The sequence below is a fragment of the Sipha flava genome, unplaced genomic scaffold (genome assembly GCF_003268045.1).
Source record: "Sipha flava isolate LNK unplaced genomic scaffold, YSA_version1 43_pilon_pilon, whole genome shotgun sequence".
NCBI lineage: Eukaryota > Metazoa > Arthropoda > Insecta > Hemiptera > Aphididae > Sipha > Sipha flava.
In genome coordinates this window covers 1,535,939-1,562,156 of record NW_020273171.1, presented here as the reverse complement: position 1 = coordinate 1,562,156, position 26,218 = coordinate 1,535,939, and the positions used below count along the sequence as shown (strand labels likewise).

The 26,218-nt window shown below is 26.0% G+C and overlaps 1 protein-coding gene across 2 annotated transcripts; it reads left to right on the top strand.

The window, feature by feature from the left end:
• The first annotated feature begins 821 nt into the window (after positions 1–821).
• Positions 822–24,255, top strand: LOC112689324 (protein split ends-like). Of its 2 annotated transcripts, XM_025562972.1 has the most exons (7): positions 822–1,284; positions 2,002–2,372; positions 2,454–2,526; positions 13,949–14,072; positions 20,095–20,325; positions 20,428–23,683; positions 23,754–24,255. In XM_025562972.1, coding segments are annotated over exons 2-7 (3,882 nt in total). In that variant the 5' UTR covers positions 822–1,284; positions 2,002–2,176; the 3' UTR covers positions 23,756–24,255. The 2 variants fall into 2 exon arrangements, with proteins under 2 accessions (XP_025418757.1, XP_025418756.1); XM_025562971.1 differs by having other exon boundaries at positions 823–1,284; positions 2,002–2,526.
• The last annotated feature ends 1,963 nt before the right edge of the window (positions 24,256–26,218 follow it).

The window sequence follows — 26,218 nt, the reverse complement described above, 5'->3', positions numbered from 1 at the left end:
TTTAAATTATTTTTTAAAACCGGAACCTTGCTAGAACCCTTATTATAATTGATTGAAAAACAGGAACCGATACTTTATCGAAAAGGTTCTTTACAGTTATTTTCAGTTTTTTTATAATTTCATTATATTTATTTATATATGTTCTTAATAGCTAATAAGAACTATATAATTACGTAGATCTATTATTATTATTGTTATTATTATTATGGTTTAAAAATTTATTCAAGTATGGTTAAAAGTTAGTAATATATAATAGAGAATGTAGTTTTAAGTATAAACCACTTTAAGAAAGTATTCAAATTTCGTAGAAACATTTTGTAACATTTTAAAACATTTCACAACATTGAAACGCGACGTTGGTCATTCGTTTTGTTTTTACCAACTACCTAGTAATATAGGCTACTGACTTTTTTATTTTTGTGTCTGTTCTAGGTCATTAACGAAGGTTCACGGAATCTGTCATCACATAATTATATACTTTTGAAATTAATAGTGGATTGAAATTGGGTTTCTGTCCAAATTATTTAGAGAGAAATTAGATTTTTTTGGTTAAGAAAATCCAAAAATCAAATCGATTTCATACGGAATTCGGTGGTTAAATGCCGTTGTTAATTGTATTACCTTCACGTACCTACATAAATCATAGTACATTATATTATTATATTGACATTAGCCATGCAATAACTACCGGCAACTGGCAGCGCGCCGTGGCGTCTCGGTGAAAACGCGCCCTTAGATTGTAGTACGTAGAATTGCCGCAGGGGGCATCACTGGTCGTGATACATCGAAGGTCGCCTGTGCGTATATCCGTACGGTGGCGTACGTATACACAACATCAGCGCCAGTCTTACCCCCCCGTCGTACGTACGTTTTTCTGGCGTCACTGTAATACGATTTTGGTTTTCAGTTGTTTTCTCTTTAAAATATAATTTTTTTATTTTTATTTTTTTTATCAGCAGTTCATACGTTATAACTTTTTCGCAATTTTCCGTCGCGATAAAGTGCGTTTGTTTCGGGAGTTTACGGTGCGCGTTTGTTGTTGTTGTTAATCGCTTATTTTGCTTTAATGATAATAAATCATTATTTAATCGGGTTAATGCTTTGATTTAAACCGCCGTGTAAAGATGTGGACTTATTACTCGTGAAGTTGTTTCGATAATTTTATTTTATATTTTTTGTGGTAGTGTCCGATCATAAATAATATCGGGTACCTGTATGTATGTTATTTCAACAAATTACATGAAAATCATTCAAAAATTTTGATGAGTGTCATAAGTCATGCAGGTAAGCAAATACAAGATTGCGAGGGAAAAAAGTTTTTAGTCAACATTTTAAGTTACGATTTAATTTTTTGTAGTTTTTAAACAAGAAAATGTTGTTATTTATCTTCTACTTATTAGTTTTAATTCCAACTAAATAATGTTATTGTTATCTCATGCTTCATTCCTAATTCATCCAAAATTGGTTCTTTTAATTTATTTTTAAGTCTTATTTAAATAATTATTTAATTTTTACTATGTAAAATTATATTTTATCTATTGAGTTAAATTTAAGTTAACTTAAAGTTTACTATCACTTTTATTAAACAATTAAAGATTTTTAAATAATTTTCAAACACTTTTTACTGTACAATATTTTGTTTGTTTCTAATTATTTAAATTACTTGACATTATTAAGTAATTACAGTAAATAAATTATTAAATTTAATATTTTTGTATGTATTTATGTTTATTTTTCAACTTAAATTTTAAATTATATCATCATTTACATTATATTAAGTAGGCAAAGGTTATAAATAAAATTTCAATAACATTATTTTTTAAAAATGTAAATTATTTAAATTCCTTGTATGATATAATCTATTAGATGGTTATTATAAACTTATTAGATTGATTTTTAAATAAATGTGCCAGCATATTTAAAAAACTACTATTTATCTATTTTGATAACTATTCACATGATAATATGTTATTTAAGTTTTAATGATATTTTATGTTACAGAAAATCAAAGGTGTATGTTTCGAATGTCCGTCATGTGTCGGTCACATTCTTCCGTATCAACTATGCAGTAATGATAGCTGCGGTAGCATATTCGGACAAGGAAAAGCCTCCATGAGTAATTTGCAAAATGCCTCGCTCTGCCTTTACGTTCTTTACGTCGGTCATCTGATACGGCATGAAGACCGAGTCAAACGACCAGCCTCTGCAATCTGCTGGTCCCTTATTCACAGACCCAAACGCCCGATATCGGAGTGCGTCTAATGATCCGTCTTATAGACATGGCGTCGTCGCTCAACCGGCGACTGTCGCTAATATGAACCAAGTGCCGAACGGTTACTGTTACTCGACCGATAATAATCAAATCGTTACCAGTGAGTGCGATAAGACTTATCACTGTCCTAACTCAACAGCAATTGTTACTTTAACAAATAACATTGTTTCAACTCCTGCAGCTTTTGTATCATCTATTACTGTACCAGCTGGTTGGAGACGAATTCATAATAACGGAGTCATAATTTATATAAGGTAAATTTAATTTAATTTATAAATTTGAGAAATCACTCTAAATAGTTGTATAAATCAACTTCATTAGTTAGTAGTAGGTACTAAGGTTAATTTCTTAGAATATTATCAAAATATTCAGAGGATAGTATTTTAATGATTTAATTTAATAATTATTCAAATGTATATTATACATAATATATATTTAATGTATATTCTTTAGGATACAGTTTCAAAACAATTTGTGTTAATGGATAAGTAATAATAATTAATTTTTAATTTTTATAAATAAAAATAAATAAAATAATTAATTTGATTTTTTTTTTTATAATTGGGTATACTTATTATGAGTTTATGGTAATATACTAATAAATTATTTAATGTTTTTAAAAACTATATACCTAGTAAAATTAATTTAATTTTAAATCATTGTTATGTTAAAATTAAAATTAAATTTAAAAAAGTTAATTGTGTTTTTATCGAGCTGTTTAGTATATTTATTTATTGTGAAATGTGCCAAATGTTCTGTTTTTGTGTTTCAATGTTTAAGTCATGCCGTGTAGGTATTTGATATAATTTTTTTTTATTATTTATATAAATATTTAATAAGATATAAACAATTGGTATTTTCGGGCTACTTAAATTTATTAATTTAACTAATACTATTTATATAACATTTTCGATGATTTTGTACTGTTTAAAAAGGTATTATGTTTTAATTTAATTTTCAATTGTTGAAAACAATACTTAAAATATTAATAGATTTAGCTACGAGATTGCGTAATATTTAGTCCCCTTTTAACCCCTGTTGTCCTCTTAGCGGACTATTGAAAATATTTGCTTCTGTGTCGGCAAAAATCTGACCTATAATACTATTTTGCACCACGGGGTGTCTTTGATTTACAACTCTAAGGGATGCGTTCTTTCTCCTGAAAACATGAGGTTTCAATATGAATCACCTGGCTTCCAGGCTTAAAAGACCTTTTTTGCTTAAAATTACACCCTAATATTGTAAATTACACCGGACATTCCTTGTATAAAAAAACATGTCTTTGACTTGTATAGAATCGTATAATACAGTATGACCGCAATCGGCTACCCATTTTACAACTCCGTTGTTAAAATTGTATGAATACTGAGAGTTAGAGAACAGATGATAATATGTGTATTTTGTAGGAACGTCACATATTTTTTCTTGGAATTCTGGTAGTTAATGGTTAAGAGTTAAGGCTGATTTAAATTGGAATAACAAATAATGTACATATAAATTTCTTTTTACATGACGTCTATTAAATCATTTTGTTTGCATTTCAAGTTATTAATGGTATAATAGTTTTGTTAATTTGTAAAATATTCTTCTTAAGAAATTTTGATTTTTATATTGTATAATATAAATAAATATTAATTGTGAAAATTAAAATTGTATTAAATTAGTTTCGTTGAAATTATTCATAGCCTATAGGTTTTTTATCTCACGAAATAAAGTATTCATCTGAAATGTTTATTAATTAGTTCATTTTAATTCCTAAAATTATTCTTCCTTAACAAACTTCTTGTTAACTTTCTTAACAAATTTATTGTAAATAATATTTTATGACAGTTTAATGCACGTTTATGTACGATTACTAAAAAAACTTTTGATCTAACCTTCATTAACACACGATTTCTACCTCTATATGTATTTTATATAATTACTAACATTTGATTATATTTCAAATATCATTAGACTACTAAAAAAGGAAGTTTAAAATTAATGTTCATGGTCACTAGCAATAAAGGAAGTCTGGTACATTGTACACCTAAACGTTCACCGGTTGAACGAAAAGATGTGTCTAAGAGTTATTTAAGAAAAAAAAATATTAAATTGAGTGTAATCGTTTACGACTGGTTTATTTTTTTAGTGATTCTCTAACTTTACGTGTATTTAAAGTGATTAACCTTGTTGTAATAAACCAGTTTAGTTGGCCACTGAAAGGATAAACGTGCTTCTTAGGTGTCTATTCAAATCTGATTTAATCGTATTAAAAGAATTTGTTATGTTTGAAATATCCAAGGAAATACCATTGAGGATTACATGGATTCATAGATCATGTAATAGATCAATGGTTTATTATTACATAAAAACAAGTCATATAATTATTATTTAAATTGTTATTATTGTATATTTTGTATTTTTAATCATATAAATTTATATTAATTACTTATAATTTACGCGGCTTAAAATTCAAAACGTAATAATGAATACTTAATTATGTTAATTGTTTTCTATTATTGTACTTCATATGATGTAGATTATACTTTAAGTGCTGTTTCGCGTGTCGTCCCTTTCTGCCATAAATTATTTCTCGTGCTAATTTTGTTACTTAAACAATAATCCCCCTATCTGTGTCTTTCGTTCATCAAATTATATCACTTGGGATCATGAGATTATGATGAGCATGTGAAATATGAAAGTAAAACTAAAAACGATTTGACGGAAGAGAATGAAAAATTAATACATTTTGTATGCAACAAACGAGTGTATCATAACATTTTTAAAATATGGTAATTGGTTATTGAATACTTTATTGAGTACCTTTAAACTGCGAAGTTTGAAAAAAATTATTTATAATAATTAAGGAAATTTTCAGTTATAATTTTCTGTCTAAGCGCAAATATATTATCATTCATAGTAGTTAGAATATTGTTTATGGTTAACTTCAAATATGTTTTGGTTACCTAGTATTTTACCTTGGTTTATTGATATTTTGTCTTGTTAATTTTTTGTATGTATGGTGGTGTTTTGTCGAGGTTTGTACACCTATTAGAAATTCAGTCATAAAAATTATTTACTTAAAATATCAAGTATCATTAATTCATTAAAATATTTAATTCAATAATATTTTGAGTTATGTTTATTGTAAAACATATGTGATAAATATATTTTAATTTTATTGTAAAGTATATTAATTAAAGGTATTTTCTATTTTTATCTTGCAATTAGTAATTAGTATAATAGTTAATCCCAAAAATATTCATTATTTATTAAACCGTTGGTTTTGGTTAAATTTGTCTATAAATAAAATAAATTGCTTATGAATAATACCTTAAAACTGGACATATTTTTTTTCTTTAATTTCTATAATAGTTTGTTACATAATTAATTAAAATTAAAGAAATAATACAAAAAAAAAAAAAAAACATTAGTAATAAAAGCTAATTCATTTTAAGTGGCTAATTAAATCTCAACGCGTTTACCACTTTAGCTGGTGTTTGTTTTTGCAACAAAAATAACTATTCTCACAATTTGTCGTTCTCTTTATCGAGTTAAGGGCTGCTACCGCCAGGTAGCTCCTTCAGGACTGTATTGATTACCGGCTAACCGAGTCAATTAACTGTCGGCTGTGCGGAAAGCGTCCATGAGTGACGTCACATTATATTAAACGCATTCCACCCACCCTAGGGACGCTTTGGCAGCTTTTAAACGATTTACTACCACTTCAGGGTTTCCCAAAACTGTTTTAAATTGTATGTACAGTAGTCTAATAAATAACTTATTTCAAGAACATTTATAAAAATCTTTTCTTGGCCAATAGCTATTATCATAAACACCGAGAATATTTTCTGGCGTTTTATTATTTTAATAAAATACAAAAGTAATATTGTAAGTTTGCTTTTTAAGTTTCATTTACATACATTTTTTTTCAAGTTATTCTAAACAAATTATTTTTACCTCTTTTAGAGTAAAAAATTCATGTTTGTATATCAGTATATTTTAGTGTTTGTGATTTATTGGAACGTAAGTCGAGTGAGACGATGTATACCCATAAATCCCTGTACATAAAATATGGGATTCTTGGCGTAAAAACAGAAGGAAAAGACATAAGGGTGAAATTTGATGGATGGGTTTTTGCAGACTTATTTCTTAAACTGCGTTAATTTCAGATTTAGTAGTGCGTAGATTGTGTGTCGGTTTAATTTGGTCGTGATACGGTTAATCGACCGTTTACAAAATTAGACCCCACTAACTTTGAGGCATAAATATTTAATCTTACTTTACTTACTTTAATGGTAATATTAAAGCATTTAACTGACGATTTTATTGAAATGATTCAGAATACATTAAAACAAATGTATATGTTATACATACTTATTGTTAAATAAATTATTGAAGTAACTTAATAAATTAAATATAAGGAATAATTTTTACAATTTTACATGCTCATGTACATAATTGTTATTGACAATTAATTTATATATTTTATTATAACGTACTATTATTAAAATATCTGATTCTAATGATAATTAAACTTAAATCTATAAGGGTATTTTAGATGTTGTGTGTATGTTTTGATTATTTTTTTTGTTTCGATTTAATCGCTTCTTTGTCTGCTATGGAGTCACTAGTGTTATTTAGATGTACTTTGATATGCGATTTGGTGGTAGCGCGCAGGGATTTATCGTCCGTAAACTTCACTTATACCCTTAACAACAGGCGACCGGTGGTTCCGCCCGGTGTGATCGCCGCCTCCGGGTCCGTCTTATTGATTTACCCCCTTGGAAGAACACACATATACAGTGCGCGACCGTCGTCCCCACACCCGGTGGCTCTGGTTTTCTTTGGGTTACGTAATGTTACGACATTTGATCCAATAGAGTGGGCTTCTCATCCGCCCAGAAACCCCTTTACCACCCCCTGATGACTTTTCCCGGATAAACCCCGTGTATACCCGTCGTCGTCACCTAATGCGCTTTATTGATGTTTAGCCTTTTGAAGAGCTGTTTCCGGAGTAGTAGTAGTGTACATACACATGCACACCAAGACAGTTACACTCACCATCCAAACGCCCTTCTCTTCGTCGCCACACGATTTACAAATTAATTTCCGTTGCTTCCAAACGACCAATGAATTTCATTTGTTCGGGTTTGTTTTATTTATTTATTTATTTATTTTTTCTTTTTATGATCCCTATGCGTTACATCTTCTATTATTTTGGCCGTATATCGTAAAAATGGCAAGAACTAGTGTACATGTATCGATGCACTTTTGACAGGTCCACCGGCGGTGGCTGAGAAGTGTGCACGAGAAACGAAAACCGGTTATCGCGCGCTCTCGAATTGTGCAATTGCTCGGCGGCGGCCAGTGCAATATTACCGTCGTCTGCTTCACGGTTCACGGTTTATTTTATTCTCCGATCATTGGTGCTACCGCCACTGATGTGAGAGGAGAAAAAGAAGAATGCGCTTGTAAACCGGTCTGCGCATTATATAAAAATATATATATATATAGATATTAAAGGGGCGGGAAAAACGAGTGCAAGCCGTTTATAAAAACGAAATGCAATCGACGAGCGTTTGCTTCGCGTTTCTATTATAAGCGATCACGTAAAGTTAAAATACTTTCTTTCCCGTGCAGTTTAAAATATCAAAACTATTAAAATATTGATTGAATGAATTAGTAAAATTTGACAAATATGATTCTTAAGTTATGGTTATGTATTAATAATCAATAAATATATTACTACTTAAGTATTTACGTTTCGAGAGTTTTATAGGAAAATGAATATCTGCTTATTCTTCTAACTCGTAATAACCAACCAAACCAGTTGTGTACCGTTTAGACAAAAGTATCAAACGTGTTTAAATACAAATAAAGTATTGAATAATCAAGTTAATATTATTATTAGTATAGCACAATATATTCATTTATATGTTTAGTATTATAGATTATAAAATGTAAACAATTCACTTATTATAATAATTAATTATCTACACGTAAATAGATCTAATATGTGTTAATTTATACATCAAATGAAATATAATATAAATAAAATATCATATGTCTATTATATGTACGAAATATGAAATGGAGGCTAATGTGAGTTGATTTCAATGACTTAGTGTCGTAGTTTTACTATGAACAAAAGTATATATTTATTTTCATAAATATATAGAAGTTTACATTTTATTTAAAATACACTATTCACTAATTACAATCATAATTCAAACACCAATGATCTAATAATTTACTGTCTATCCGACTTATTATCGTTGTTTGAATGTTTCACGAGCAACCTCCCCAAGTATGAATTTGATTTATTAGCTGAATAAGGTTGTGTCGTGTGACCCCGATAGCTCGTGCATTGTAATATTTTTATCAACTCTACGCCATCAGTGAGGTCATGTCATGAACCTTGCGTGAGACTAGAAACATAGAAAAATTCAAATACATTAGAAAGTTATAAAAAGTACTGATTTTAAGATATTTTATCGATCACCTTTATTTAATTTTAATTCCAATCGTTTGTATTTTAAAACTTTTTTCCTCATAAATGTCTATTTTACTTATAATGTCAATTGAGGAGTACTCAATATTCTGTATTTTATGATTTGTATATTGTATTATACTTTAATCATTGTTTGGTAGTAATAAAGAGAATTAGCGTGTACCGATAAGTACCTATAAGTTCATGCTTTTTACATTTTCCTTAAAAACAAAGAATGTTAGTACTTAACCAGTAATTATTAATTATTATGTTATTTGAATATAATAAAAGTATTCATCATCGGTTTTTTTTATTGGTGTTAAAGATTCGTGACATTTTTCTTTTTGGTTGTTTAACTCATGAACATACTTTCACTAAGCAAAATAATGAAATTTACTCTCATCCATATATGTCGTTCATTGAACCTTTCACCGTATGGTGGAATATGGCGCATTGTTAAGCTATGACTAGGTTTTTGGCCTAATTGCTTTATATACTTTGTATTTTTTTAACCCGTATAAATCGTGATGGAGAAATCGTGGTAATGATCTTGTAGAAAACATTTTATGAAGTTTATTAAGACCATTGTAATATATCTGAAGTATAAGTAGTTACTTGTATTTGTTTTTTAAATCTTATTAATTGTATAGGTTTTCTTCAACCTTCATTATGTTTTAAAAATATTAGAGAAAGTGATATCTTGAACTTGTACTTATTGTTGCGGGAAATATAGCCACACCATTCTCGCACAGCACGAAATCTAAAATGTGGGGTGTATAATGTATGAATATTAATATTATAGTTAATCACCTTATAAATTAGGAAATTATAAATATATATATATATATATATATATATATATATATATATATTTCTGAGATATTGTATTATTTTTTGATTAACGAAGAAGATTATGATATGGAGATATTAAGATAACGATATGGAATAAGAAAATATAAATTAAATTTTTTTTATTTAATAATATTTTATATCCTACTCTTTCAATTTGATAAATGTTTAAATTATAATATTGACTAATCTGGGTGTCGTAATTTTTATTCTGTAAATTAGTTATATTGCGCGTTGGATAGATGGAGACGATATATTTTGTAAAAAAAATTATATATGATTTGCTCTTGCATATAATATATTGTATATTATATAAGTTGAACTTGGTTATTTGTATAATTTAAATAAAAATGAATATTATATCAAATTTCCTCTTGGACTAATGAATTTCGTCAAAATTACTTTGCTGACAATCTATGTTTAACTTATGTTTTGTTTCATCTTCATACATTAAATTAGACTTCAGCCAATTTTAAATATCATTTGCTATTATTAACACCTAACGAGTTGTAAACATTCTTACTCGCCCACTAACCGCTAAATAACAAAATAATTTAGCAAGTCGTGACGTTCGTAAGTTTCACGACTGTCACAGTCGTGACGACCGTTCCTTTTTTAATTGGTTGAAATGACTAGTCTCACGATCATTGTTCATCAGTTTCTCTAAGTATATATTCATCGACTCAACTCGTCGAATTCCTTTATTTTGATGGATGATTGACTTAATATTTGATTATTCATTTTTCCAGGAGTAATCTATTAAAAGGATATTTTTTCAAAACCATATTTTTATATTTGTGAAATAAGATTTTGATAAAATAATTGTATTTTAGTATTAATACATTTAAAATGATTTATATACAATATATTTTTTTCTATTAAATATTTTACTTACTCTTAGTTTTAGAATACTTTTTTGTGAGATTATCGATTTTCAATGTTAGGGAAAAATAGGGTGCAATGATTTTACCTTTTTTTATCATTTATTTTTTGTACTTCTTAGTGCCGATTGTTCAACTTAAATAAAACATCAGAATATTATACATTATGTGTAAATAAGATACATTAATTACTGTGAATGTTTAAATTATTAACATGTTAAATAATTATATTTTTTTAATAATAACCTTATTTAAATTAATGTTAATCTATTTACTGGAAAGTATTTAATGATTACCCTTAAAAATAATGGTTAACACCTTAATAATTAATGTAATATAAAAGTTATAATAATTATATCACAATCCATATTTTGAATGAAGTCTACAGTAGAGTTTGTTATCTGCATAACCTTCTTTTAAAATTGCCTCAATGTACGATTTTATATTGATATATACCTATATTAATAATATTAAATGCTAAATGTAACTAACGAATCGTTTATCGTAAACATATGAAATAAATATTAACAAATTTTAAATTAACAAATAAAATAATTGTGTGTTATTAATTTTAATAGTGTCGTTCATTAATTAAATTATTTAGTTTTGAGTTATATTTTGATAAATATAATATATATTTTCAGACTTAGTTTACAGTGGAATTATGTATTTTATTATTTCATTTCGATACTTTATCGATATTCTAGTTATTTACATGTTTTTAATTGCCAACTATAAATCTTATACATTTCCAAACAAAACTTTTATTAATGAATACATTTTTTTTATTTAAAACATTTGATGCAGAAAATGCAGTTATTTTTTTTTAAACCAAAATTACGTGGAATTTATCATACTATAATTCCAAAAATAATACTCAAACAATATGTATCTACCAACTTTTTGTATAAAAACAAAGCTATTTTATTCGTTTTCTTTTATAAAATATAATTGAAAAAATTAAATATTTTGAAATTTAAACAGACAATTTTAAACATTATTCTGATTCCTTCCACTAGAAAAATGTCATACAAATGCTCTTAAATTCAAGAATTCCAATTTTAAACTATTTTTCCTTACATGCACAGTAAAACAAAATACCTTAAAGGTGTTGGAATCTTATTTTTTCTTTTGTCAGATTATATTTCTAACTCTAACTCTATAAATTTGAAACATTTGATTACATCTTAAAGTAAATAATTATTCACGTGTGTAAATAATTCGTTATGATATTTTTTATTAATTATTAATTTGCATACATCTTATTCTACTTCTTTTCGTACATTAAAATCGTTGATGAGCTCTTCGTGTGCAGTTTCATCGAATGTTAAAATGGAGGAAGACATTTGGTAGACTGAATTAATAATGCAATAATATTACTGGAACCAGTTTATTAAGCAATAACAACCGTACACTATGATACCTCCCAGATTTTGTGTAAATCAAACTTGAAAATAAATCTTATTGTATACAAGGTTACTCAATTTGCATACGGACAGTAGGCGTATTAAAGAACGCTACTAATTTTGAATTTTAACACCAAGCTTCAGAACAAATAACTTGTTATTATTTTTGGGGCGCGGTTTTTCTTTCGTCATCTTCGTGTTCTATTGTCTGTATAATCATTTGTATTTTAATTCTAAAAAACCGGTCACTCCTTCGAAAATTCTCAACATTACAACATTATTGCCACCCTATTGTATACATACATTTCTAAGGCACTCGTTTTGACCCACTTATGTAAATGAGATATGAGGTACTCAGAAAAATAAACAAAAACAATTTATTACAATTTAAATATAGATAAATAATATATATTTAAATGATTCAGTAAATATGTCGGATTTTGTTGAGATTTTGTATGATACAATTATCATACTGTATCAAATGATTTCCAAAGCTCTCTTACATATTAACCTTGTGCGTTGTTAATTAACACTAGTATTTATATAGATTACTTTAATACAATAAATCATTATTCATGATTCTATAAAATATTTATAATTTAAAATCTGAAATTATTCAAAAATAATAATTTTAAAAATAACTATAATGGACATTTTTTTTTATAAAAATATCATTAAAACACTCATAACACTATTAAAATGTGGGTACATTTATTGGATGTTAAATGAAGAATTAAATAGTAAATAAATATTTACTGAAAAAATAAAAATAAAATAATTAAGATTAATTATATTAATTATTAATTATTTTATTAAAATAATTAAATTATAATAAATATGACAAGACATAATATTCATTATATATTTATATATATTCCTATTTGTTTTATATTAATTTAAGCGTTAGCAATTTAATTCTTCACTTAGTTTTGGTTAAATATAATAATTTCAATATCAACCAATATTACAATTTTTTTAAAACTCAAGGATATAAAATTTGTTATTTTTTTATTTAATTTCCATATTTATTTAATAGTTTTATCGATCATTAAAAATAATCATATCTAAAAATTGCCTTGTGGTCATATTAACCGGTTTTAAAAACCAGCTGTCAGGATTTATTGAAAATATTCAATTTTACTAATATTGTATGACATAATCCAAGTATCAAAAATGTAATAACTAGAATTAAATTACATTTCAAACATTGAATGAAGGAAAACAAAGATTTATAGCTAAATTAATTTCTGTTTTATTTTAATTTTATAGTGATATATTTTATTTCTGAAATAATAATTACACCAAGTACTTAATCTTGGATTATAAAATAAATATAACTATTTTATTTGAAACTCTTCCAATGTTGAATGTAATAGAAATGTTAAATACTTAATTCTCATTGTTATTTTTTATTTCCGTGTAATTAATTTCATTCAAAACATTTTTTAAGAAACATTATTAAGTTAATTTTTTTTTCTAGAAGGGAGCTGGTTATTTGAACCGTAACACTCGAGGGTGAGCACTGTGCGTGTTTCCTTTTAGTTAAAAAACGTTCACACTACCCTTGACCCTTACAAACATTTTTCAAATATCTGGTTTTGACTGATTAGATAAGTTATTCAAAAGAATAATTTATACCTTTTTATTTTAAAAAGTTTTAACAAATCAATGATAATTACTCTTCGAATTTTAAATATTATATTTATTAGTTAAATGATACATTTTTAAAATTCTTTAAAAGTAAGTATACGATATTTTATTTTTTCTGAGTATACATTTAGAATATTGAGTGTAAAATTATCCAATGCACTTTGATGACATTTGTTGATAAACTAATTATTATTACTAATACATAATTTTATTAAATTAATATTTTTTCTCTATATTTGTTTTGAAACGATATTAAATGAATAATTGTTGAGATTTGAAATTATTTTTTGGGGTCTATTTGATTATCATTATTTTATACGAACCATTTATATGTTCTTATGTTTTCATTGTATCATATAATAATCCTGATGTATTATATTATTATAATTTGCTTTTTTTATGTTATTTGTTACAGTCCCAGCAACGCAGTTCTAAATTCGTTGAACCAAGTTAAAATATATTTGCAGACTCAGGGTACATGCAAATGTGGTCTTGAATGCCCTTTTCAGTGTGAACACGTTTTTAATTTCGACGCAAAGGTAATAATATCATACATACATATTACATATATTACATATTTTTAAATAGTTTAGGTTAGGTTTATATTATTGCAATTTGAAATATCATACCAATTAAATTTTCCAAAGTTTATATTGATGATGGGGGGAAATGGAAATGCATTCCCAATATAATTAGAAATAATGGATTGCATGATTTTTCCAAAACTTATTTTCGTTAAAGTGAGATTGATCTTTTTTTGACTCAAGTTACAAGTATGCATCTATACATATTATAAATAATTTTTGACAATTGTTCTTCTCGTAATTTTTTTTTTTTTAATGCTCACCCTTTTTATACCAGTTTATTATAAGCAGTGTTTAGAGACGAGAAGGCAGATGTTACTTACGGTGTTAGTCTCTCTTCATATTTTCAACAGCTGCTATTCCGGGCTTGTAACTGTTAAAAAAATTCGGTGTTCTTATTGAAAAACAAACCAGTGATACCTAAACCTAAAGTATAAAATTATTATTTTTCAAAAATTTTATTAATCGATGATATATCCTATTAGTATTTAAGTATATTTAATCACTGTAAATTTAATTTAAGCTATTTTATATTCTCAATTTTTTTGATTGTAAAAAAATTACTTCGTGTATTGGATAAGTTTTCTCTTGCATAATAATTTTTTGTCACTCTTTTTTTTATCATGTCAAAATTCTCTCAAATTCATTTTCAATTTAATCTCCATGACTAAAAGTAGAAGAAATTTAAATGCCGTTCTACTTTGTCTTAAAACCATCGTGTCTTATTTTTTAAAATATATAAATATTGGTTCTTTATATAATCATAATTATTGTTTATTCAATTTCTTCTAATGTACTTCAGAAATCAAATCATATTTATTAATTTAATTATTATAAAATTAACTCCATACAATATACAAATAATATTTATAAATTAATAGTTACCTTTAAATTTTTGACGTGTTGATAAACATTTATGTATTTATTTGAAATTCATTATCAATTATACCTATTTCCATTCTTTGAATACTATTTAAAAAAAACCAAGATTTTATACAGGAATTTTAGTGTGCACAATAATCGATCGTTTTACGATTATTCAAGATTGAGTAAAAGATAGTTGTGTGTAATTATTGATGTTTTTGATGCACATTTACAAAAAATAACTTTTTTCAGTGCTTTTACAATAAAACACCAATATCTTTTCTATTGTACAATTGTTTTACATTGACCACAAAAGTAAAACAGTCCTATTGTTTTATTTTCATTGAGATAATAAGAATGTCATTAAGGAAACTTATATCAATCCTTGTTTTGACTAACAACTACTATTGACATAGTAAAAATTTACCGGTAATATAATAATTTTGCGTTTATTGAATTTACTGAACAAATACTAATTATAGTTTACAAATTGTATATAAATTTAAATGGTTTGTGTATGAGATAATTAATTTATCATTATTATATCATACATGATTAAAAATGATGGATTTGTTAAAAAAGTATGTTTTAAACATATTTAGTACCTAATTTAACAATAAATTATCCATTACAATTTTTAAACTTTAATTTGATTTTTTTATATAGTAATTATCATGGTATTTTTATTTTAAATTCAATGATCTAACAATATTATAATATTTTTTAACATCAGCATAGTGACATACCAAGTTTTGTATTCAAACAGTTTAATACATTTATTCAGAGGTATTTCCATGAAAATTTTTCATGGATTATTATTGACTAAACTAGTGATGAGAGTTACTTTTGCACTGCTCAAAATTTAATTATATATTAATTAATATTATTATTTACTAATGTTGAATTAAAAAATGTTATTTTAAATACTAAAATTGTCTATTGAATTTGCTTATTATTTCTAAGAAAGAAAATGCATTCAAGTTTATTTTATCGAATCAAATTATCATTTATATTAGTGTTATAACAACCAAATTAGTATGGGTATTACAAGTTCTTCTGCAATTTAATTTAATTTTTAATTTGCAAAACATTTTATTTATAATATTAATGGAAAATTAATTGTATTATTATGCATACATGATTTTATACGATTTAATATAATATGTACCTTTGCATTCACTTTAACGCGCGTCATGTGGCAGCAGTTAGGTGGCAGGTGTCAGCTAAAGTATAACCAGGTGTTGTATCCCTAAACTAACGTCGTAATTTAAATGGCATAATCATGAACCCAGACAATAGGCATATTTTTATTTTTACTTGAAATAATTATTTTTATTTTTTAGTTAGGTATGTTAAACGTTTATAGATTGAAAATGTTTGTATTTTGTGTAATTGGTAATATTAAATTCAAATAAATTATTGCATCATTATTTATACATCAAAATAGTTTTTCTTTTTTTTAGTTTGAATAATTTTTGATTTTAAGAATCATAAATTAATTGTTAATTTCAGTAACAACTTATTCTAAATCATTACATAGTATTTATTATCATATTGGCTTCAAAATTTTTCTGTCAATTATTCGAATACTTTGTTTTTGTTTCAATAACTATATCATATTTATTTTAATTTTTCTAAAATTCCAATAATTCTGGTGAAGTCTTAGGTATGTTAATATATAGATATTTGTAATATTATTCATCAAGTGCGCCTATTCTATTTTTAAATATATTTCTATATTAATTTGATTTAATTTTTTAACATATTTTATAATTATTTTCTTGGAATGTAACTGTACAAATACCCCTTGGGCATATTCACCAAAGGGCACCCATATTATCCATCGATTCATTAAATATTTTACCTAAGTTTTGTTATGAATTCATATTTTTAAGTCACATGTACATGAATAAACATAGTAAAACATCAACATTTGTATATTTTAATTTTGATTATTATACAAATTTGAAAGCTAATCAATGATTTAATTTATTATTCTCGATTTTGGCGATTGAACTAAACTGACACTCGCACATTCAAACTGAAAGTTTATTATAATACATTTTTAATTGAATATATTTTCGTTAGTAGATGAAATAGAGAAGCTCAAGGCTAATTTGTTTCAAATGTGTGTGTGTGCGTGTATATGAGTATTTGTATTCTATGTATTACATCATGGATATTCAAAGCTGAAGATAACATTAAGTGAAAAATTAAAAATTAATGCCAACATAATAAAAATAAATTCAGTTAATTCAGTTAATTTTATCAATAAATAAATAACCTTACTTGTCATGTGTCAATTATAATGGAAATAATTAAATTTATGTGATTACTATTCAAAAATGTAAATTTTAATAATTTATATTATTATTTATTACCTTAATAATATTAATTTTTTTTTATAGTATTACTAGTATTATTTAGTACTATATAATAATACGTCTGCAAGTTACTATAATATATCGTGTCATATATTATACAATGATTAAGTATAAAATGTAATTATTTATTTATTTCTACCTACGTAGTCACAAGTTTTAAGTTTTGGTCTCAATTTTATTAAAAAAAAAAATGTTTTTAAGTACTTATATCTGCCTATCTATATCTAACTGTATTATAAATTATAACTAATAATAATTTATGTTGATTTAATAATAATTATTATTAAGTTGTGATAATACCACAAATCTCTACAAATCTTAGATAATATCTTAAATCTCAAATTTTAGCAGTGATTAATTGCATTTTAATTAATTTTTTTTTTTCATTCAATATTATTGTTTTGGTGAACGAAAAAGGTAAATATATATAAAAGTAAATATTAAATTACTTAACTGCTATTTTATTAGCCTCAGATACCGTATATTAAATAACAATTAAAATGGTATTTTTATAATATTATGATACAGTACAAAAATATTTTAATTGCAGCTTGTTAATTAATGCTAATATACATAACAATTTTTTTTTTAAAAATGGTCATCATCCATTACAATATTTTACCTTTTATACTGTAGGATTAGAAAGTATAGAAACATTTATAGTACTTATATTTAGAACATCCAAACTTTCTACAAATCTTTTTTTAGAAATTAATATTAATATCGACTTGTCATCACGTATCACTTTATACTTTATCATTGAAATCAAATCTTATTTAAAAAATGTTTTAGGTACAATTTTATTCTTAGTTAATAATTATTAATAATTAGTTATTAGTGTTATTACCAATATTATTTAGTACATAAAATTAAAATCAGTTTGTAAATTGTTATTTTAGTAATCATTCGTTTTCATAAAGGCGATAAAATGTTATCAGTAGTTAATACACGCACTTAAAATAATTCAATCTCATTGAATTATGTTAATAGTATATATTAATAGCTCAGAGTTATTCAAGAAGTTACTCAAAATCCCAAGTAACAATGAAATAAAATAATGGTTTTTCAAATTTAGAAATTATGAAAAACGTGCAAAAAAAAAAAAAATGCATACACAAAATGTAATTATTATTTACAATTGTATGCGTAGATCAAACAAACCGGTTTAGGTTGAAGCTCTAAAAAAAACCAGTTATCAGTCATCAATTATAAGTTCTTTTTCATCATATGATTCGTTAATGTATACATAATGCCATTCAAATGATTCAAAGCTAGTTCTTATGTGTAAATATCGACTATTCTCCTTCTATATAACGAATATAATTCGTAGATGAACATATTATACAAAATAATCAGCTAACTGTAAGAGGAAGAGACAAAAGCGAGGTTTAGTTCATCGCCCAGATTTTTGGTAATATAAAAAAATTGTTATTTTTAACGGGTAGAAATGCGTTGGATTTTATGGTTCATTATTAATGGTGAAAATGTTAATATTTTGTATACAAGAACTGGTTGATTATTCCTATTGACTTAGTTTAATAACGTCCTTTAAATAATTATCAAACATAAAATCTGATGAAAGGAGTATATTAATGATTATTCGTTGATTATTTAATAATTTACTTAAAAACAATTATATTATATTTTCATGGATATAAATCTACAATGTATTGTAGTCAAGTACCATGAAGGTCGAGTTTTTTTTTTTATTCTGAATATTAAGCTTCAACGGAAACGAATTTTTTAAAACAACAATCGAATTACCAAGATGTTTGTGACTGACAGACCGAAACTATTCTGTTCTTACTGTTTTCCCTACATTGTGTGGGTGTTTGTTGTTTGGTAATTATTGTCTAATGTTGTTAGTTAATTTTGGATACACTGGGTATATTCTGAAGGTTTGATATTTATTGAAACACGTCCAAAATACTCAAAATTATAAAAATATACACTTTATTAATATGCTATTAATAATTCGCAAACGAGCGCCAGAAAAACATTTTCATGTATTTAAATTTTTATCGTGTAATTTTACATGATATGACTCATTTTACATATTTCCTATAAATTAATGAGATATAATTCTAGATTGAATTTACATGCATTTTGTAATGATAGCAAATAAAATATAAATTTAACATAATATTTTTAAATTTTAGTAATAGTAAGTCTAATTAGTCATTTAAAATAATAAAATTAGTTCTAGTAGGTATATTATTTATTCACCTACAGTCGAACACTTATTGTTATTGTTGCATTTTAATTTTAACGTATTTTTTTTCATATTATAAAAATATTAAATTAATTTAAATTTCTACTAATTATCATATAATAATAATATTTGTTAATTTTCATCAAATACATTTTGTGTTTAGTTATAAGAAAATGTAAATCCGTATAATGTATATCCGTAAAATATTTTATGGTTCTCATGATCTGTACATTTATTTATACACAGATGCACAAAATGATTTATTTGATATTTAACCTTGATTTTTTTTTATTTCATTTACGAAGTGTCATAATTATTATTAAGGCGTAGCCATTAACCATTTATAAATCTTGTCCTTGACGAGTTTATTATCCTCCAAAAATTACCCAAGGTGATACTCCCACGAATTTGTTAAATTATTAAATACTTAAAAAAAAACTTTTATTAAATTATGTTTAAAAATCACGCGTAGAAGCTTATAAGTAAAATTTATTTATTGAGACTTTTTAAATTATAGGTAATGACTAAACCTACGTCCAGCCTTAACACTATGACTAACCTTTGCAATCATAAGAGAAAAATGATGATAAACAATTCAGAAAATAAATTTAGCAATTATTCCTTTGAAATGGCAGAAAATCGAAAAAAACGAAAACTTTTTGGGGCTCAACAACAGTATTCATTTCCTCCTTATGAAGGTGAAAAATCTGGAAAAGAAAACTTCTCACATGTTTCAAATTCTCATCCAGTAAGATTAACAATATTTTTATTTATACATTTGTTTACTTTAAATATTTTGATTATTTTATGTTATTATGATTAGTTTTAATATTCAACATTTATTTTACAGATGCAATGGTCAGATCAATCTGCTGTTCCTAGTCATATGAGGTTTACTTCTCAAGGAACATCTGCAATGCTAAATCCTCAATCTCCACAGTCAATGATAAATTCCCAAGGACCACAAAATATACAACATGAGATTTTAAATTCTCAAGCCCCACCAATACTAAACCAAAGTTCATCTGTGATGTCTAACTCTCAAGGACCAGTTATGCCTAATTCTCAAAATACAATGATGTCAAATCTTCAAGGAACTGTGATGTCAAATTCTCAAGGAATAGTAATGCCTAATCCTCAAGGAACAATAATACCAAATACTCAATCCCCTGTAATAGGTTTGGGAAATCCTAGAGTTCCTCAATATCCCAATCATTCATACCAGCAAGACTTAGGATATGAGCAATCATATCGTAATGGTTATAGGTATAACTCCCCTCAATGTAGATCTCATGAAACTACTATGTTGCAACCGGACTCTTCTTGTGAACCACATCATCAACAGTATCAAAATGATATGTTATCACAAGAATATTATCAAAAAAATATTCATAATGTATACCAACAAGAGCATACGCAATATAACAATTATGATAGTCAAAGAACTCAAGGAAATTGTCGTTTTAATTGTTCTAGTCATTGTGGACACTATTGTAACTCGGACGAACAAAATCCTAGTTATGGTAATCAAATAAACTCATGTCAACAACAACCACAATCTCTGTCTTTAAGGCAAAACGAATCTACAAATCATGAATATTATCCAGAAATGTACCAAGAACAAAATAATTATACTGAATCCTATGTAGATAATAGAAATACTACAAGGCAAGAATATTCATCACAATATGAATATGAACCACAATCTCAATCACAGTGTCACCATATGGATTGTAATTTTAAAAATAATGTTTCTGCTTCTTCAGTTAATAACCAGAGTCCTGTAGATGTTCCACAGATAAGACCACAATCCCCTCAAATTAAACTAGTACAACAACAGATAAATACACAACATTTACAACAAAAGCCATCAAGACCTCAACACAAATCAACTCCACCTTGGCAGCTTAATAAAATTCAGTCATTACATCAACAAATACCTCAACAGCAAACTCCACAACAACAAATTCTACATCAACAAATACCACAACAACCAATACCACAACAACAAATATCACAACAGGCAAGCCCTAGAGAAATAAATGAAGATCGAGTGCCTCCCATACATCATCATGCTTCTCAAGTTCCCAGAGTAGAAGAAAAATCTCGTAAGCCACTTCATAAACAATCCTTTAAACCTGTAAATTATGGTAGAAAATCAAAGTCTCCTCCTGAAGAAGATAATTATCCATCATTTTTAGATGATCCAAGTGGTTACTTAGCGCAGCAAACAGCATTATTAAATAATACTATAAGTACTAACTCATTTTCACCTTTATCTCCACCTGCACAATCACAAAAACAAGAAAAACCTAGGTACACAACAAATGTTACAACAATGGCCAGTGGTCGAACAGCTAGTTCAAATACAGTTACTTCAGTTTTGGCAGGTAGGACGAATACAACTGTGGTCACAGTAAATACATCAGAAGAACAAGTATTACCGCCTAGTCAACAACAACCTGTTACATCTAAAACACCTTTAGAAATGGTACAAAGTGTTGTTAGTAGTATACAAGTACCTACTTCTTCAGATAAATCGAATATTCAACCAAGTCACATATTATTAACTAGTAATGGGCAATTGATTATGGCATCAGCTAAAATACAAACACCTAGTACTTCTCAAGTTCTTTCTACAGTGCAGCAACAAGTACAACCTACAGTTCTCGTAAATACTCTTCAGGGAACTCAAAGTACTTTATTACTTCAACCAGGAAATGTTATGACTGTTGATCAAGTACAAGTACCTCAACTTGCGGTTGCTACAGGGAGTATAGATAATAGTGGATCATTTTCACCTAGAGGTTCTAATTTATTATCTCCGCCAGATTCTAAACGTAAAACTAATAGTTCAAAAAAGCGAAAATCTCCTCAAATATCTCCTAATCAGAACAATTCAAGTGTTTTGTTACAGCCTCAGCAACAAAACTTTAATCAACCTGTTGTTCAAACATTAATATTACCTAATAAAACCACCCAATATGGTAACCAACAACTTATAACAAACATGATACAGCCTGTAAGTCTTGTTCATAACCTGCCAGCTATTCAGCAGTTTATTGTACCTGCAAATTTAGGTGGTGTTGTTATGGCTGATAATACTATATTACAAGATGCAGTGCAGTTAAATGTTATATCACCATTTTCTAATAATGGACAAAATATTTTACCCACTGGAATGGTTTTAAGAACCCCTCAATCTCAACAAAGACCCCAACAAAGTAATCAGTTTATTGTAAATAGTGTTGGTCAATTGAGCCCTATTTTAGCCAGCTTGAGTCCTAATCAACCACAAAATCAAAATAGAAATCAGCAGCAAAACGACTACATACATGTGGTACCATGTTCTATTCAACAAAATCAAGAAAATACTACTGTAGTTCAACAAAACACAACTATTGTTCAGCAACAAATGACCATGGTATCTGGTCAACAAGGCAATGAGCAAGGAAATTTAATTATAAATGAAAAACAAGGACAAAATTATATTATTGCTGATAATAAACAACAAGGATTTATTTTGAGTCCTAAAGATAAGCAACAGTCAGGTGGAACACATTTTATTTTAAACAATATGAATTCCGAGAAGCAAACCCAAAGCTTTATAATTACTAGTCCAACGTCAGGTGATAAGCAGCTTTGTGGAAACTTTATACTTGAAAAAAGTAACTCTTCAGGGAATTTTATTATTACTACAACAAATTCTGATAAAAATTCTAAATTTGCTAAACATTCAGTATCCACACAAACTGCTGCTGGGCAACAAGTGTTACAAATTTCATCTACTCCTACTCTTATAGTTGCTACAAACCGTAATGCTTATGTAGGTAGTCCTCCTGATACAACAACTTTAAGTCCTGTTAGTGGACAGAGTCCTTCAGCTAAACCAGAAATGCCTTCAAGTTCAGTAACAGCTGATTTAGATGCTGCACTATCCCCATCATCAACATTATCTGATATACAGAATCGGCAGCCAATGGTACATTGTATCTCAAGTAGTAATGTAGTAGACTGGTCTGATAATTCAGCTGATGAACGAAAGACCGGATCTAATGCTTCAGACTCGCCAAACATGTACTCCATTGAACATTCTTTTACTAGATGTAAGTTGCTAGATGTAAGATTTTTATGGCTAATACATTGATGATTTATATATTTTAAAATTTGTTTCAGGATATAATACCATGAGTAAATATTTAGTTCAAACCAATTCATTTATAAATTGATGACTGATGATGCACATGTTGGCTATCTAAACCAAGTTCCTATTAAAAAAATATTAATATTGTGTTGCTTTTGTGAAATAATACAATATAAAATTTTGAAACAGTATATTTCCTAATTAAGTTTAGGTAATTATTTATTATATTTTACAATGTAATAGTTCCTCTAGTTGATGGAGAAACATTCTATACAAATATTTTGTGTATTTTAATTGGTTTGTTTTAAAATCTATAATCCTTAAACCGAAGTTCTGTATATTCTTTTATGTTAAATTACTCAATGAATAGCTTCAGTGCTTTTATTTATTTTTCTAAATTTTAAATTTATTTAATTTTGTTTTTTATTATTATTCAGAAAGATCTTTGGACAATTTTAATTGTGGATGTTTTTTAAAAACTACATAGGTTACCAAATTGCAAAAGAAATAGGATGTAGTAGAGAGATTAGTCCAGTTGTTTTTTGGCCCTGTAATTAAATTGAACCCAGTAATACTCTAGCTCTTTAATTCTTGGATGAGTGATTATCAAAGAATGCAGTAATGAACTGATAATGCCCTTACGCTATGTTTTTCCAACTATCAATCAAATCGACTAACAAGATAACGAGAGTTTTACCACTAAACTTATTAGTCAGAGCTTCTGTAACTTCAATAGAAAAAATTGCAACTTATTATATTTAACAAACTTTTCCAGTAGCTTCAAAAATATTATAATTTGCTGAATATTAACTATAATTTTTGGGTTTTGTACAAAAAGTTAAAACTAAAAATTTGTTATAATTGTTATTTCTTTTTATATTTTTGGTATAAATATTTATAGATAAAATCACGAATGTCTTCTTTTACATTTTTTCTTATTATGCACATATTATATTTAAGCATTTTAATGATTTATCAGTTCTTTACTTTTTTTAAGCATTAACCTAAACTTAAAATTATTAACAAAAATATTAAATTAAAGATATTGAAGAACTTCGGTTTTGAACAGTTTGTAAATTTTATTTAGTAGGATTAACATTCTATTTGAGCACTTATTCATAATTAAGTTACATAAAGTACTTCAAAAAATATTTTGTATTACTTTTAATTATAACAATTATGAAGTATTTGTGGCATAAAATAATATATTTATAAATTGTTTTTTTATTGCCGATATATAAACATCTTTCATTTAAAATGTTTAAATTAAACTATTGTATTAATTATTATTTAAAAAATCCAACTTTTGATTGTCACATATTATTGTTTTTGTTGTTTAGTGAGCGTTAATAATTATGTTTACCAACAAATCTATTAGGTTCTGACCATGATTACTAGATAGTTTTCTGGTATTTATGGTTACCTTAACAGTTACCTATCTAATTTGTGTAAGATATTAATGAATATAATGTTATTTATAATTAGTTATGAATCTTTATGAATATATAATATAAAATAAACATCACAGATATTTGGTCAAAATTGTTTTATGATATTTGAAGTTACAATTTTAGAATTATGTGTATTATTGAGACATTTGAAAATATTTTGACTTATTAATAAATTTATTTTTAAAAATCGGTTCATTCATTTTTACCAAAGTAACTTTTTTCTATTTATTTTGTACATAATTTGTTGCATAGTTTTAAAAGTGATTTTCAAATATCACCTTGGAAAAATAAATGTTATAATACAAGCAAAATGTCTGAGTGATATACTCTGTATAAAAATTATATTATTTGTAACATATGTATATAATCAAAATATTGAATTGTATTAAATAAAAATTAGACTGTATATTTTATATTTTTAAATCTGATAAGATGTTACTCGTTAGTACATTATTATTGTGTATTAAAATTTAAGAAAATTATTTATTTATAAATTATTATTGACAAATTAATCGAAAACTGTGATTTTATGTTTCGTTTTAAATTAATTTTTTTCTTATAATAGTCTTTTTGTACCTATATAACTGTTTTATTATTATTATAATTCTTTTTTTCTTATTTTCTTTTATTTTTAATTTTTTTATTTTTTTTTTTTTTGTTGCACGTTTAAATTTTTAAGTTTATTTATTACTATATTTTAAAAAAAATCAGCATTCTATGGAAAAATGTTTTAATTATGATATTGCGCTTATACCTATTCAATAGTTTTATCCATTTTATTGTATTATCATCTAAATGATGATACCTATTATTTTATGTACCAAAATATAAATTCAACTTAATTACATATAAGAATGAGGATCATTGAAGTTAATACTTGAAGAAATAAGTCATAGTTTTATACTAAAAAATACCAATGTACTAAACTAACAATATCCTGGATTTTTTTTCAACTCAATCTACTTTTATCTCATAGTATTAAATACATTATAAGCTTTATAAGGATAATATGTGTTATGAAAATATATTTTAACAAGTACATAACA

Coding starts and splice junctions, on each gene's coding strand:
- LOC112689324 (XM_025562971.1), top strand. CDS start 2,177: ATGAAGACCGAGTCAAACGACCAGCCTCTGCAATCTGCTGGTCCCTTA. Junction 14,073..20,094: donor TTTTTAATTTCGACGCAAAG/GTAATAATATCA, acceptor TTTAAATTATAG/GTAATGACTAAACCTACGTC. Junction 20,326..20,427: donor ATGTTTCAAATTCTCATCCA/GTAAGATTAACA, acceptor TTTATTTTACAG/ATGCAATGGTCAGATCAATC.